This window comes from Calonectris borealis, chromosome 3, assembly GCF_964195595.1.
Source record: "Calonectris borealis chromosome 3, bCalBor7.hap1.2, whole genome shotgun sequence".
Taxonomy (NCBI): Eukaryota; Metazoa; Chordata; class Aves; order Procellariiformes; family Procellariidae; genus Calonectris; species Calonectris borealis.
The window spans coordinates 35,180,363-35,195,626 of record NC_134314.1 but is presented as its reverse complement, the minus strand read 5'-3'; the positions used below and the strand labels follow the sequence as shown (position 1 = coordinate 35,195,626).

At 40.3% G+C, this 15,264-nt stretch overlaps 1 protein-coding gene across 1 annotated transcript in view; it reads right to left on the bottom strand.

Moving 5' to 3' along the window:
* Positions 1-387: 387 nt before the first annotated feature.
* KCNQ5 (potassium voltage-gated channel subfamily Q member 5) overlaps positions 388-15,264 on the bottom strand; it is a 300,311-nt gene continuing 285,434 nt past the window's right edge. Inside the window, exons 11-14 of the mRNA XM_075145320.1 lie at positions 14,064-14,172; positions 3,853-3,984; positions 2,862-2,988; positions 388-2,457 (exon numbers count right to left, since the gene is read on the bottom strand). Coding sequence (XP_075001421.1) covers positions 1,516-2,457; positions 2,862-2,988; positions 3,853-3,984; positions 14,064-14,172 — 1,310 coding nt within the window. The 3' untranslated portion in view covers positions 388-1,515. The remainder of the gene's footprint in view (positions 2,458-2,861; positions 2,989-3,852; positions 3,985-14,063; positions 14,173-15,264) is intronic.

Below are 15,264 nucleotides of genomic sequence, written 5' to 3'. Positions count from 1 at the left end.
GCGAAGCCTTGCTGGGGATGCGCAGATAGGCACTAACACTGCTCCTGCGTCTCAGCAGAAGTAAAGTGTAGGTTAGGATAAGAAAAAAAGAGGATGTATCAAGCAGGAATGCTCGGTCTGATGCAGGCTTTGAATTTGAAACCTCGGGTATTAGGAGGAAGGAGTCTGAAGGTCCTTTCTTGGAAAGTTCACAAGAAATGACTGCAGTTGGGACACAGTGTTGAGCTATAAGAGTGTGACCACTTTCCCCTCTCTCCTCTTCCCCTTTTATTTAAAAAGCAGTCAAACACAAACAAACAAAAAACCTTGCCTTCAGGTTTTTTCAGTTAAGGTGGTCTTCCCTACTTCTATTTCCATTTCTGATTGCCTACATGGCTTTTTTTTTTTGAAATAGCACTCAATATCTGTGACTGGCAGGCTGGATTTAAAAAAAATAAATCTTTTTGCCTCTTTACCTTCTTTTAATTTCTGGGATCATTTCCATTCCTGCCCATCTAAATCCATATTCTTTTTTTTCTTCATTGATTGTGTTGTCTTTCTCTCTTCCCTCTTCTATCCTCTTTCATTTTACTCTGTATTTCAGTTCCTCATTTTCCCTCCTTTCCCAGCCTTATGAAGTACTGTCATGGTATCAGGTTGGGACTGCAAGGAAAATTGCCAAAATTTCCATAGGAGGAAATATTGCTCCTACAATAAAGGCAGCGCCTGCTTCCTTCCTTCACCTACTGCTGCCAAAATGTTTCAGATTCACAAGATAGCTCGTCAATGAGACTGGAAGGAGAGATTCCCCTGAATTTTTAGTGCAATCACCCAGGTTATCCACTTCTGAGGCCAGCCTCAGTCCTTAAAATACAAACTTTTCGTAGCAAAATAATGTTCTCGTTATAAAGAACAATGTGATAGTGGTCTGTCAGGTACTTTTGCCACAGCACTAAATCACCAAAAATCAGATGGATATTAACGTACTGTTCTTCAGAGTTAAAAATAACTGATTACTGATGAGCTAATGTGTGTATCTTGCAACTGGCAGCCATTTCTAATCCCATATTACTTGTTTCCTTGGTACCTTGCTAGCAGCTGTAGATAATTTTTTTGTTGTAAACATAAACTATCATCTAAATCAGGACATTATATATATATATATTTAATTAGTTCAGAAGCAAAGTGCTTTAAACCTTACGTTTTTTACTTCTGCCCTGTAGAAACAGCACTAGGTCTAAATGCTCAAATTTTTGCTTTTTGATACATCCTGCAGCATTAGCTTTGTAGGCAACTCATCATTTAAACCTACTGTACTACATAAAGGCTGCTGTACTGTAGGTGTAAATTTGAATTTTAGCCATCACTTAAACATGCATTTTCATGCAACTAGGAGATATGGGCTCATTCAACTGCTTCTCAAATTCATCCTGATTTTTGTGATTTTATCTTATTAAAAAGGCTTTCAAAACAGTTCATGCTATGATATGTATGACTAGAGGAATGACCCAGCCAATGAAGAAAGCCCACAAGCTGTTATTTAAGTTTGACGTGGAGCAGATTGAGTGCTTCTGTACCGTCCCCTGGCTTGCAAATGCTTTGAGATGATCTTGATATTCCAGTCCTTAGAGAGTCAGCAGAGAGAGTTGTTTCCACTAATGGGCGCGAGATGGCTTCAGTAGTCTCTGTTCCTGCCTCTGTCTCCAACTCTTCATCAGTTATAAATAATTTTGACTCCCTCCATTTGGAGTATACATCTTGGCTACCTCTGGAACCACTGGAGTCACTGCCAGCAATCTGTACATTCAGTTCTTCTGTTGATTGTATGAGGTTTTGTACAGATAAAGATTTTCCTAAATCCATTTGCACCACAGGCTTAATTGAGAGCAAAGGTTCCCCTTCTGTATCCAGACTTTTCCTCCATGTGAGATCCTTTGTCGCACTGGGCTGTGCAATTTGTCCATTATCCTTTGATGCAACAAGGCAAGCGGTGACATCGGAAATATTTTCCTGTGTGGTTACAGGAATAATATGAACGGGCTCAGGCCTATTGATATGCTTCATTGATGAGAAAGGTGGTATTTGTAATGTTGTTGGAGTTGCTGGCTTAGTTGCCTGGTTTATTTGGTTTAATGTATTATTAACTGTTGCAGGTCCATCGTTTGGCACTTGCGTTGCTTGACTATGCATAGCTGGACTAAAAGCATAGTAAGCCTGAGTGCTAAATTCATTTGGTGTCAGTATAAGCTGTAGGCCACGAGGCAGATTGGCACTAGCTGATCTGGATACACATCCACTAATTTGTGCAGAATTAGACAAATCTTTGCTGTCTGATGGACTCTGGTAATCAGAAGTCTGCTCACACTCAAAAGCTGGCATTTGAAAGGAAGCCAAAGTGAGCGCGGATGCGGATCCTTTTCGCAAAACTTGTTGATAAATATCTAATAGACAGTCCAGTTTTGACTCAATGGATTGTACCTACAGGAGGAGAGGAAAAGGTTAACATCAATGCCAAATACTAATTTAAAATATTTGGAACCCAAGCAAAAGGAAAATGTGACTGCTGAAGAGAAAAATGGGAGGAGCTTGGTATATGCTATTGACTCTTGAAAAATAAGGTTGTCAAAAGCCATGTAGATTTTTCATAAGCAAGCTGATAAAAGGGAAGAAAATTTAGTAACCTGCGATGTTTCCTTCCTTGCTTTTCTGTACATGGAAGACAGTTAAGGTAATAGGATTCATACCAATTTTATTTCAACATGTAAATGAAGCAGATATTAGAAAAAAAAAATTTTACCTGTTCAGCCTTTGAAACTGGCAATAAAATACACAAAAGGCATGAGCAACAGAGCAAGACAAAGCGACACAGATAATCACTCTACCTGTTTCTCCACCTTGACTACACGGCCTAACATACTGAGGTCATCAGTTGTCTCATTCTCTGCAGGATTCTTTTCTCGACTTCTTTTATCTGCTGTGATTTGTCCTTTCCCAAGAATTTGGTCAACGCTGTAAGAGAAATAAAAAGCTGCTGTGATTTCTGAAAACAGTGATGATATGGAAGTGCTTGCTAATCTGTACATTGAAAAATAAAATCATAGGACTTCAAAAAAGCACCCGAGAAAGAAGTTAACCTAATTTTATTCAAAAATTAAGAAAAAAAAACGAAATGCTTTTTGAGCATTTGGAGATAAGCTCAGAGACAGCTTTTCTTTTCCGTTGGCACTAACTGAGGGCCAGAACTTGGCCATCATCTGGGAGAGCCAGGGCTAGACTTGCTGAGAGGGCGAGAGGCGGTGGTCTTTCCAGCAGCCTGATGTTGGGGGGAACAGACATACCAGTGCCACCCTCAGCTCTCCCATCCTAACCGTTGTCAGTTTGAAGCAGGAATCTCAGCCCTGATGCTGGTAATGATACACATGATGCCATGTTGGTTTGTTTGGGGTTTTTTTAATTATTATTGCTGAGAATCTAGAATATAAAAACTACATAAATACTACATTCCCAAATTCTTTTATGTGAAAAGAGAAAGTCTGGGATGGGAGAAAGGCAGTTCTCAATGTCGACCTCCTCCTTTTGGCAACCTCGTGACTAAATTCCTTGTTTATGAATGGCCTTTACAGAGAAAGGATTACGTTTTCTATTGTTCAGATTTCCATTTTCCGGGGACGATTTAGATACATGGTTTTTTGTTTGTTTTTACCCACAATGTAATTTCTGGCTTAGCTGCGTTCACAGAAAGAGGGGCTGGGCTGAAGCATGGATGGCAATTTGTACCCAAATATAACATAGGAATGTTCAACCTTACCAATATTCATTATGCAGTGAATGACATAAGATGCTTATGCAGAGCAGAAATTATTCTTTCCTTACCGTGACTGAAGACTCTTAATCCTGCATAACATGTCTAGATGACCTGCTGAATACTGTTCAATGACATCCTTGACATCATATGGACGAAGTGTTTCCTTAAACTTTCTCTTTGCAACATGAAATTTCATAATTCTGTGGAGAAAAAGCGTTTCACAGATTAATCTTCAACAGTTGTGAAACAATACAGTATATTCCAGTGACAAAATTTGACAGCTAATTTTTAAATGGAAGATATTTTCAATACAGCTTGTGCAAGTGAACTTTTCCCTTTACAAAATTGTTTTTATAAGTACAAATGTGTAAGTACAAATGCATTGTAGCTATCCTTTTGAACTGTTATTTAAGAGAGATCAGGTAACACTATTTTAAAGAGTGCAGAGCATGTTTAATTTGTCAATATAAACATATTTGGCTTTTTTTATGCTAGGTCCTGATATGAAAGGTACTGAAGTACATATTTAACTTAAACCTGGGATTAGTCCCACTGACTTGAGTGAAATATCCCGAAAGCCACATTTGTGCTTAAGCTTCTTCTGTCCTTGTTAGAGGGAAAATTCCTCTAACAAATTGATTACAGAAACATAAATAATAGTATTCTTCTTCTGGTGCTCATTTTAAGTTCTTTGCTTTCCATTTTGTAAAAAATGTAAATTTATGCACCCATTAATTTTTCATCAATTTTTATTTTTAATTAACATTCAGGCTTAAGTATTTGTTTTTAATTTATTTTGCTGACTTAAGATCAAACTTTGCAGCTAAAAAGAAGTTCTGATGTTTGTTCCATATTGAAATCTAAGGGAATTATTGCTTAATTAGCATTGGTGATTTTTTTCCTTGAATTTTACTGCAGAATAGTAAGTATCAGATAACAGTAAATATCCAAAATTGATGAATGGCATATGTATTTATGTGAGACTTGCACAAGTTTCTGTGATGCTTATGTGAATGTGCGATGTCTGCTGAGTAGCTCTTCTTAGAATGAAAAGCTTGATATTAAATTGCAAATTTTGAATAATAGAAATGACAAATTTGGAAAGTAAAAGACAGTGGGCCAATTTTCCAGGTCAGCTGGTAAAAGCTCCAGTTCTCCTTGGTTTACATGAGAACTGCGAAAGACAGAACCATGGGAGAGCTGGAAGAGAAGCCGACAGATCAGCTGTGTTGACCATTCTGGTCTGTGTTACAGAGCTTATGAATCCCCATTAGGGCCAAACTGCTCATATTTGCTATCTATTGCAATTTAAAAAGCAGGGACAGTAAATTGTTATCCTATTCCAAATCCCAATATTTCATGCTAATATATTCCCTCCGTATGTATTTAGCAGCTGTAAGACAATGAATGATAATAAAAACCAAAACATGGCTCTCACTCTGCGATAAAAATAGATTAGTGGTGTTTCAGTGGAATTTAGGAAAACCATACTTTTAGGTATACTGTTAGGACAGACATTATGATAATAGGTATGTAGAATCAGATTATTTATATATAGTGATCCTCTACTGTTTACTGTATTATACATAAATGTTCTTCCAAATAATATGAGCCTTTTCCCATGGTGCTTAGGTTGTTGGTATTTCTCATTCTGGAAACTTCCAGTTAAAAATGAGATTGCTTGTCACTGGTATAGAGCTTGAAGTATCATAGACTCGTAGAATCATAGAATCATAGAATGGTCTGAGTTGGAAGGGACCTTAAAGATCATCTAGTTCCAACCCCCCTGCCATGGGCAGGGACACCTTCCACTAGACCAGGTTGCTCAAAGCCCATCCAACCTGGCCTTGAACATTTCCAGGGATGGGGCATCCACAGCTACTCTGGGCAACCGGTTCCAGTGCCTGACCACCCTCATAGTGAAGAATTTCTTCCTTCTATCTAATCTAAATCTACCCTCTTCCAGTTTAAAGCCATTACCCCTTGTCCTATCACTATGTGCCCTTGTACAAAGTCTCTCTCTAGCTTTCTTGTAGGCTCCCTTCAGGTGCTGGAAGGCTGCTATAAGGTCTCCCTGGAGCCTTCTCTTCTCCAGGCTGAACAGCCCCAACTCTCTCAGCCTGTCTTCACAGGAGAGGTGCTCCAGCCCTCTGATCATTTTTGTGGCCCTCCTCTGGACTTGCTCCAACAGGTCCACGTCCTTCTTATGTTGGGGGCCCCAGAGCTGAACGCAGTACTCCAGGTGGGATCTCACCAGAGCGGAGTAGAGGGGGAGAATCATCTCCCTCAGCCTCCTGGTCACGCTTCTTTTGATGCAGCCCGGGATACGGTTGGCTTTCTGAGCTGCAAGTGCACATTGCCGGGTCATGTTGAGCTTCTCATCAGCCAACACCCCCATGTCCTTCTCCTTGGGGCTGCTCTCAATCCATTCTCTGCCCAGCCTGTATTTGTGCTTGGGATTGCTCCAACCCATGTGCAGGACCTTGCACTTGGTGTTGTTGAACTTCATGAGGTTTGCACTGGCCCACCTCTCAAGCCTGTCCAGGTTCCTCTGGATGGCATCCCTTCCCTCCAGCGTGTCGACCGCACCACACAGCTTGGTGTCATTGGCAAACTTGCTGAGGGTGCACTCAATCCCACTGTCCATGTCGCTGACAAAGATGTTAAAGAGCGCCGGGCCCAATACCGACCCCTGAGGAACACCACGTGTCACTGGTCTCCACTTGGACATCAAGCCACTGACCACAACTCTTTGAGTGCGACCATCCAGCCAGTTCCTTATCCACTGCGTGGTGCATCTGTCAGATCCATGTCTCTCCAATTTAGAGACAAGGATGTCGTGCAGGACAGTGTGAAATGCTTTGCACAAGTCTAGGTAGATGACATCAGATGCTCTTCCCTTATCCACCAATGCTGTAACCCCGTTGTAGAAAGCCACCAAATTTGTCAGGCACGATTTGCCCTTAGTGAAGCCATATTGGGTGTCACCAATCACCTCCTTATTTTCCATATGCCTTAGCATAGTTTCCAGGAGGATCTGCTCCATGATCTTGCCGGGCACAGAGGTGAGACTGACTGGCCTGTAGTTCCCCGCGTCTTCCTTTTTCCCTTTTTAAAAATGGGGGTTATGTTTCCCCTTTTCCAGTCAGTGGGAACTTCACCGGACTGCCACAACTTCACAAATATGATGGATAGTGGCTTAGGAGCTTCATCCACCAGTTCCCTCAGGACCCGTGGGTGCATCTCATCAGGTCCCATGGACTTGTGCACCTTCAGCTTCCTTAGATGGTCTCGAACCTGATCTTCTCCTACAGTGGGCAGCTCTTCATTCTCCTTGTCCCTGCCTTTGCCTTCCGCGACTTGGGCGGTGAGGGTTGAGCAGTTGCCGGTGAAGACTGAGGCAAAAAAGTCATTGAGTACCTCAGCCTTCTCCATATCCCAGGTAACCAGGTCTCCCGTGTCGTTCCAGAGAGGCCCACATTTTCCCTGGTCTTCCTTTTATCCCCGATGTACCCATAGAAGCTTTTCTTGTTGCCCTTGATGTCCCTGGCCAGATTGAATTCTATCAGGGCTTTAGCTTTCCTAACCTGATCCCCGGCTGCTCGGACAATTTCTCTGTCTTCCTCCCAGGCTACCTGTCCTTGCTTCCACCCTCTGTAGGCTTCCTTTTTGTGTTTGAGTGTGTCCAGGAGCTCCTTGTTCATCGACGCAGGCCTCCTGGTGTTTTTGCCTGACTTCCTCTTTATTAGGATGCATCACTCCTGAGCTTGGAGGAGGTGATCCTTGAATATTAACCAAGTATAATTCTGATTATAGAAGTTAAAAATGCAAAAGGCCTGTTAGTAGTAGTCCATCACCTTGACAGTTCAGGACTGATCTCCATGCAGTTTTAAATATGTCAGATGATGCATTTTCCTCTTTTCCATTGTCAGCTAGTTCTACAGACTAATGGCTTTCAGTGTCTTTTATAATCTGAAGGCCTCTGAAGCTGGGATGCAGATTTTTTTTTCTTTCAGCTGTCAAATGATGCCAAGATGTTCTGTTCATAATAGTCTGGCAGGGCAGACAATCTCCTGGAATCTAGTTCTTTATTCAGGTTGCAAAGAATAAACGATGTAGCTGACATACAAGAAAGTATTGTTCTTTTGTTATTATTCTCTCTGTCTTGGTGGTCACAATTTTTTACTTCACGCTCTTGATAGAGTAAAAATATGAAACTCTATTAGAAAAGCAGAGCCAGAGAGGATTAATAGCATAATTGAAGACAACTGAATTTACCATAACTGGGTGATTTTACAAGAGAAGAGACAAAAGACTAATTTTTATTAACAGCCATAGAAGCTTCTTAACCAGTGTGCGCAAAAGTCTTCATTACTGCTTTGCAGCTTTATAACAGGTTTTTTGGTTATCAAGGCAGTTTGTTCATAGTGTTCAGAAGTCAAACACAGGACGGAAAGCCTCACGGCTGTATCAGTGAGGCATAACTGTACTATTTCTGGTTTAGTTATTAGCTCATGTGTTGCCATCTTAATTCACTTTAGCAGGGTTTGGAACAGACCCATATTGCTTACTTCTTTTTGCTTCGAACATATAAAATTTTACAAAAACTGTGCAAAAAAATGAAGGGTTATAAAAGACTGGCACTTTAAAAGCCTGAAAGTTAATTAAGAAACAGAAAACCTGAATTCTTTCAGTGATGAAGCCTAGCAACTGTTTTGCAGATATTAAATTTAATTGATTCTCCATAGTTATTTACTGTCAGTTTTAAAAATTCAGTTCTCTTTCTATATCTTGAAATAACTATGCAATTGAACTTGATAGGCTTGAACACCCATCCTGAGAGATTATTACAACTATATAGAGCATATTCAAAAGTAGTAGTTGAATTGTGAACAAAAAAACCTTTGAGCTTCCTTCATTCATGCTTCTAGAATAAAAAGTTGCCTATTCTGGTGTGTTCCTGTGTGATAAAAACAAAGGGTTCAGTTATGTGGCCACAGGTGGATAACCTACCCGCCCAAAAAAGGGAGAATGAGCACGAATTGATTCATACCCCAAGTATCTGAAGCACAAGTATCCTCCCTTGACACAAACGGGAGGAACAGGGCGAAGTACAGCTCGGTGTGTCTTTTCTAGTTGTGCCAGAAGGGGGCAAACAAGACTCACCATAAACGAAACAGTGGCCACTGACAATACTGAACTGCTAGTACTGACCAAACAGCAGTAACTGAAAGTAAGAATTAACCCGAAAGAACAAAGCCTGTAGTCCCCCTGATTTTTTAAAACGTCATTTGTATTTTTAAACCGCTGTACACCGTGTAGTGAGGTCGTATTTTAAAACTTAAATCTAATGTGATAGATGATACACAGTCGTAAATGTACTCAAGTCATAAGCGTGACAATTTTCTGGTGAGAATTAGCCATAAAAAGTAGCCTATTTCAATGATGCATCCAGAGGAGAGCAGAAAAAAAAACTTTTGTGTTGAATTAAACCAATATATCAAAATGCTTTGTCTATAGTTAACGTCTAAACTACAGGTCCCACTAATCTTTACATGGCCTGGTAATTTGTAGAAAGTTACAGGTCAAATACCAATTTTTGTCTTACTGATCCCTAGCAGCCAAAAGCAGCATCCATTTCATTTAAGTCTTGTCAAATGCAGGATCAGCACTGAGCTAGAATAACAGTGTTTTCTGAATATGCAGGTTGTATCTCCTTCCTGGCATTTGTTGTATTTTAATTTCCATTCATGTTGCCCCTTCCAGTATTAAAAGCTATTCTGCTTGTCGTTAGTGCACTTTACTGAGAATGGCACTGAGTCAGAACATCTCTAATCCTCCGTGCAGCCCTGTTGCACTCATGTTATTTTTTTAAACCTGTATCTTGTCAGTCATGTCACTATCTCAGGAAGAAATTGGATTCATTCTACTCATTCTACTGGGATTCAGGTAGACTCACACATGGTTCCTGCCTTAAAGATTAAAAGACAGGAAGGCTGTTTTGCCCATAGAGGGTGCCTACAGGTTGTTTGCTCACTTACTACATCAGGAAAGCAGGTGCACACAGATTTAGTTGTGCTGGTTCCTCTGTCTCTCTACCCTTATCTTGCTAAATAACCCTCTTCCTGGTAAACTGCAATGTGCAGAAGAGATCAGGATCAAATATAGAGAGGCCAACAGTCAAAGGTGCTGAGAGGTAGTTCCACTACATGTGGTCAATATTGCCTCCTCTCTCAGGTCTTGACCTTGACTAACCCATCCCCTAGGAGCCAGAGACATTGTTTTCTCCCAAGCACAGTGCTGTCGTAGCCAAAGACACATCTAAGAGCCTTGCCTAGACTCTGAAGACTATCTGGGCAGAAAATACGCAATGTGTTGGGATTTAAAAGAAACAGAGGATTCTGAAACACCACCATTGAACAAATTCATAATGGCTGCTAAAAATACATTTTATAGGTATAGTAGAAACATTTCAAAGATTGAACATAAATGGTAAATTGTATTTTCCTTTGGCTACTAAATATGTATGACTATTCAACTATATAGCTTATCAGCTCAAGAATTCTCAAATTTCATTATGTTTAGCTACATTTATTATTATTATTTCTTATTAACAACAAATGAAAATATATCTATGCAATCGCTACAGTTAAAAAGAGAAAAGACCTCTTACGTCAGCAAGTTCATCTTCCTGCCATTGCAGTTATTTCCTATTGCATATTTATTTATGCTTCTCAAATCTAATTTTGTATTCCGTAAATAGTAAAATAATTCCATCATTTCCATTGTGGAGAGTATTACAGAATTTAGTGCCTCTTGCTATGAAAAATGATCAGAGATATCTCAATATATGGAAACAAGGTATCCTCATCTTCTTTTTAGTCTCTTTTGTATACATTCATCATCGTGAACTAGCAGAGAGAGCTGGAAAATGCAATGTTTTTTGTTAGTCTCCAGGAACTCTGAAGGATATTAATGGCTTTTGTTCATGACAAGGCTAGGGCCAGTTGAGTAGTGCTACAAAACCTGCTGGCACAAAGGCTCAGTGTACCTCTGGCAAGAACTGCTTTGTGCACTGCTCTGATCCCAGCCGGAGGCTGCGGAGGAGCAGGACTGATGCTGGCCGGGCCCAAGGCACGCTGTGGAGCACACCACGTTTCACCACGCTACCCGTCTGTTCCCTACTCACCCAACATTGTGCAAATGCATCGAGCAGCTTTTCCTTACTTTCCCCACTGCCTCACTTGATCCTTCCTGACAGAGAGTTTGTGGTAAGGGGGGTGGAGGGAGCAGCACAAGAGATGGGCTGCGGGAGACTCAGCCTGGGGGGCTTTGAGAGGAGGCTGACAGCTTGACATGTTACCCGTCAGGTCTGCCCAGTGGGTCATCAGTAGGACTGGCTGGGAGTCCTATTTTTGGAAAGGGCCAATATGTTAAGAACTTTTTGAGGAAAAGACTATTTTCTCCATCTCCTGTTTTGACCATTTCAAAATGAAAGTTTGGGGGTTTGTTTGTTTAAAATCAAGAAGTTGTTTTCAAGAATAAAGTAGTCCTGGGAAAAAATGTAAGTAAGCAAGGTCAAAACTGAAGCAGTACACTTTGAAATTACCAAAACGAAAGATTATAAATAAGCTAGTTTTTGTCTTCTGCTATTTGAAGGCTGTCCAACCTGAGAGTAACCAGCATATTCTAGGCTCCTCTCACAGAAAAAAACCCCAGTTCTTTCTGATTCCAAAACTGAGAGGCTCTACCTCTGTAAACCCACAGGCATGAATTAATTTTGGTAATTTCACTTTTTCCCCAAAACAAAAGGACCATTTGTATCATTGTGAAACAACTTGCACCCAGCTCTAAGCAGGAAAAAATAATTACTCTCCCTTACTGCAGTTTTTCAAGGTGATGTAGCCAAAATGGATTTAACTGTATGTGCTTATATTTGGGGTCTTTTGAATAGTGCCTCATGAAGCTATGCAAGTTCCTTCTGTCTTCATCTGCTCTTGTATACCAGCAAGAAAGGAAAAACAGCCTCCACCATCCCCCATTGCCTTTGCAATTCAAAGCTGTTGCTAAAAATAAACTTCAAAATGAGGCACAAAGTTTCCATATAGGCAGATGTTATCATCTTGAAATTCTACAGTTACTATATAGTGTCTCAGATCCTTCTTCAGATGTTTGCATAGATCCCAGTGTAGTCAGGTAACAGATACTCTGAATAATCAGAAAGAGGAGTATCAGCTACCTGATGAACTGAATTATCAGTCTCTTGATTTTGAGAGATTAAGGTATAGTATTTAACAGAAGTCTGAAGATCATGGCATATTACTGCTTTACAGATCTCAAACAAAGGTATGTTTCTGAAGCAAGATGTATGTGCTGCTTGTAATCTAGTGAAACACTAACATTTGCAGGCAGAGATGGGAGAGATTAGTGGCTAATTGATAGCAAGTGGAGGTGCAGAATTCTTATTCTCAACCTCACTGGTGAAATGAGTTGGTTTTTGGTAAGCCAAGCGTGCAGAGAAAAAGTTGGAGATGATCTAAAAAGTTGACTCTTATCAGTTAAATAGTGCATGTCTGAAACAATCAAACTGTTGCATCTTTGCTCTTTTTATTTGAACATTTCTGTGGATGGCACTGTGGAGAAAGTTTGCCAACTACGTCCTTCACATTTGGTTACTTTCCATTTGGGCTGATAATCACCAAGAGAACCAAGCAGAGATGCAGGTGATGCATTGAACAATCCAGTGGCGCCTTTGAAAACAAACTCCATGAATTTAGTATTAAAATGTCAAGTTGATCTTAAGGAATTTGGACAGTATTAAGAATGAGATGACCATTGGTATCGCTTGCCAGTACAGTAGCAAGGTGCACTTGGAGCCAAGAGTCAACCAGTCTGTTTAAAATGCAAGATCACAGACAAGGATCTGTGGCACCAGAGCCAACGGACTATGCTGATTGTTCCTAATTTGTGCATTTTCCATTTGATGGAATAGGCATGCCTTGTAGGTGGGTGTCCACTGTGTAGAAGGATTTCTGTCACTTGCTGAAACATTGCCGGCAAGAGACGGGTCTTGGCAGTGACATTTGAGTTGCCAGTTACAGTGGCTGTGGACACGGACCTGGTATCTGACACGTCCTGTGAGGCAGGTTGGAAAAATGGTTGGAACAGACATCTGCAAGTGATCTGTCAAGCTGTTTGTGCTAGTAGAAAAGTATTAGAAACAGCCTTACTCGCTATTTGTCTTCATTGGCAATGAGTGGAAAAAGGGGAAAGAAATACAAGTAGCCCATAGGTTATCACTGTATGAAATTATTTCATAAAGAGCTTGAGTTCTTTCTTCCCGTAGTGCTGAGAAAACTCAGGCGAGAGTCCCCCTGCAGGAAAACATCATCTTTCCGTAGGGTTTTGCAGAAATCCCCTGCAGCTCTGCCTGCCTGCCTGCCTGCCTGCCTGCAAGAAGGGTGCCGGGCACTGCTGTGACTGTGATGCAGAGCCAGTGGGACCCTCAGCAACAACTTCGGGTTTGCTGTCAGCAGAAAGGGAATGCTTGAGCTCTCCTTGCTTGTCGATGTACTCTTTATGGTGGGGATTTTGCCTGTCAGGATTTGCACTTCAAAATATTCAGGAAGATGAAGAGCCGTGGCAGTCTCAGGAGGGCGAATGCTAAACTTAAGCTTTCAATACAGGTAATTTTATAAGGTTCAGTGCAGTTTGCTACTTTCTTGGAAAAGGAGGAGACTATTAGTTTTAAATTATTGGGGTTATATTTAGTTCAATGGATAGTAGCAGGCAAGGCTTTGCACAATCGAATGAGTGTAATTATTCTGCTGTTACCAGAAGAAAGTTGAAATAAGAGCCATATGACAGATAGTTTCAGGAATACAGAAATGCAATAAAAACCTAAACTTTTAAAGGAAATAACTTTTCCAGGCAAGGTGATATACATTCAGTAAAACTACATCAAACTGGTTTACAGTAATTTGGATTACAGGAAATATAGTGGGAACCAGCATTCATTACTCTCTTTCTTTTCTGAAACAAATCATGTAACATTTTTAGACATTGAAAAGCTGATAACAGAGCAGATAAAATACTTCGACTTGTAAATAAAATACTAATGAAAAGGAAGCAAAAATAAACTATATTAGCATTAGTTATGTAAGAAATATAGCCATGTAATAAGTTCAACTAATTACCTTTTTATTAATTGACAGGCAGTTAGTTAGTATCTTAATTAAAGAAATCTCAAATATTTATTCATTCAGTACTTTTTACTTGCCTGATTGCTCTGATGACAGTTTTAAGAGCAGGGGTGAGATCTTCTACTGACACATCACACTGGCACCCTTTATCATCATAAACATCATCTGTTCCAAGACTGGTGTCAGCTGCAAAATACAAGGGCAGACTAAACAAGCAGCATTTAAAAATCTCTTTCTTAGTGTTTTCTAACCGCCTGCACAGTGGTTCTGGAAAAATAAGGACTACAAATCAAATAAGACAGAGCTTCATCAGTTTACAAACTATATGATGCACTTGTCTGTGACTCCACTTGTGTCATAAAAGGCCTGGGTAGTCCCCAGTGTAAACAATAGAAGTTAGAAAGGAAGAAAGCCCTGTTATTTTTCAAACAAATTAATAGTTTAGTACCAGTATGTCTATTCCTGATGTCTCAGTGTTTTTCATCACGTTCTCTGTCTTAAGGGAAAGTGGTGAGCTAACAGATGTAATGGCAGAATCAAAAGATGCTGAAGTTATATTAAATTGTTATTTTTTTACCGCTGTGGATTAACCTGACATTGAAGACAAAGGAGAAGATCCATTTCATTTACTAAGGAGAATGTGGAATGATCCAACACTTTCTTACAGGTGAAAATAAATGAAGTACCTTTTTGCCAGAAATGAATAGAGAATGACATTCATCATGGATCAATTGCCATCTTAAATCTCAGAGCCATACAGATATTGCAGCCTTCCTTTGCAACAGAAGATTAAGCCAAGTTACTGCATTTATTTGCGTGAAAAAATTGGATCCTCCACCTTTTCCTAACACTGCCTCTGCAGTTACCGTTTGAGAACTAACGAGAAATCTCAGAAGAGCCCTGTGTACCTCAATACACAAGAAAACAGGGACCGATACATGACCAAGAAGTTTTACAAACTTAAAATGCACTGGAGTGGGAACGGAGCAAGGAGGGCAGGGTCAGTGAATGCCCCTATGTCATATATGTCTCGAAGGCACATGAAATGTAGGAAACCTGTCTTGAGAGTAGGTGTTTTTTCCTCCCAAACCCTCTCTCTTCACCTGCATAAAGCCCAAGTGCCCAGGTGAAGAATTTCACTCAAGGTCAGTGTATTTCAACACGTAAGTGTCTCTGCTTCAGAAAGAAGAGAGTGTAAAATGAAATAGTGACATATGAAATAGAGAAAAAAGGATGGGATTCAGTAACCCTCAGTAACGGAGGAGATTTCTTCCCAGT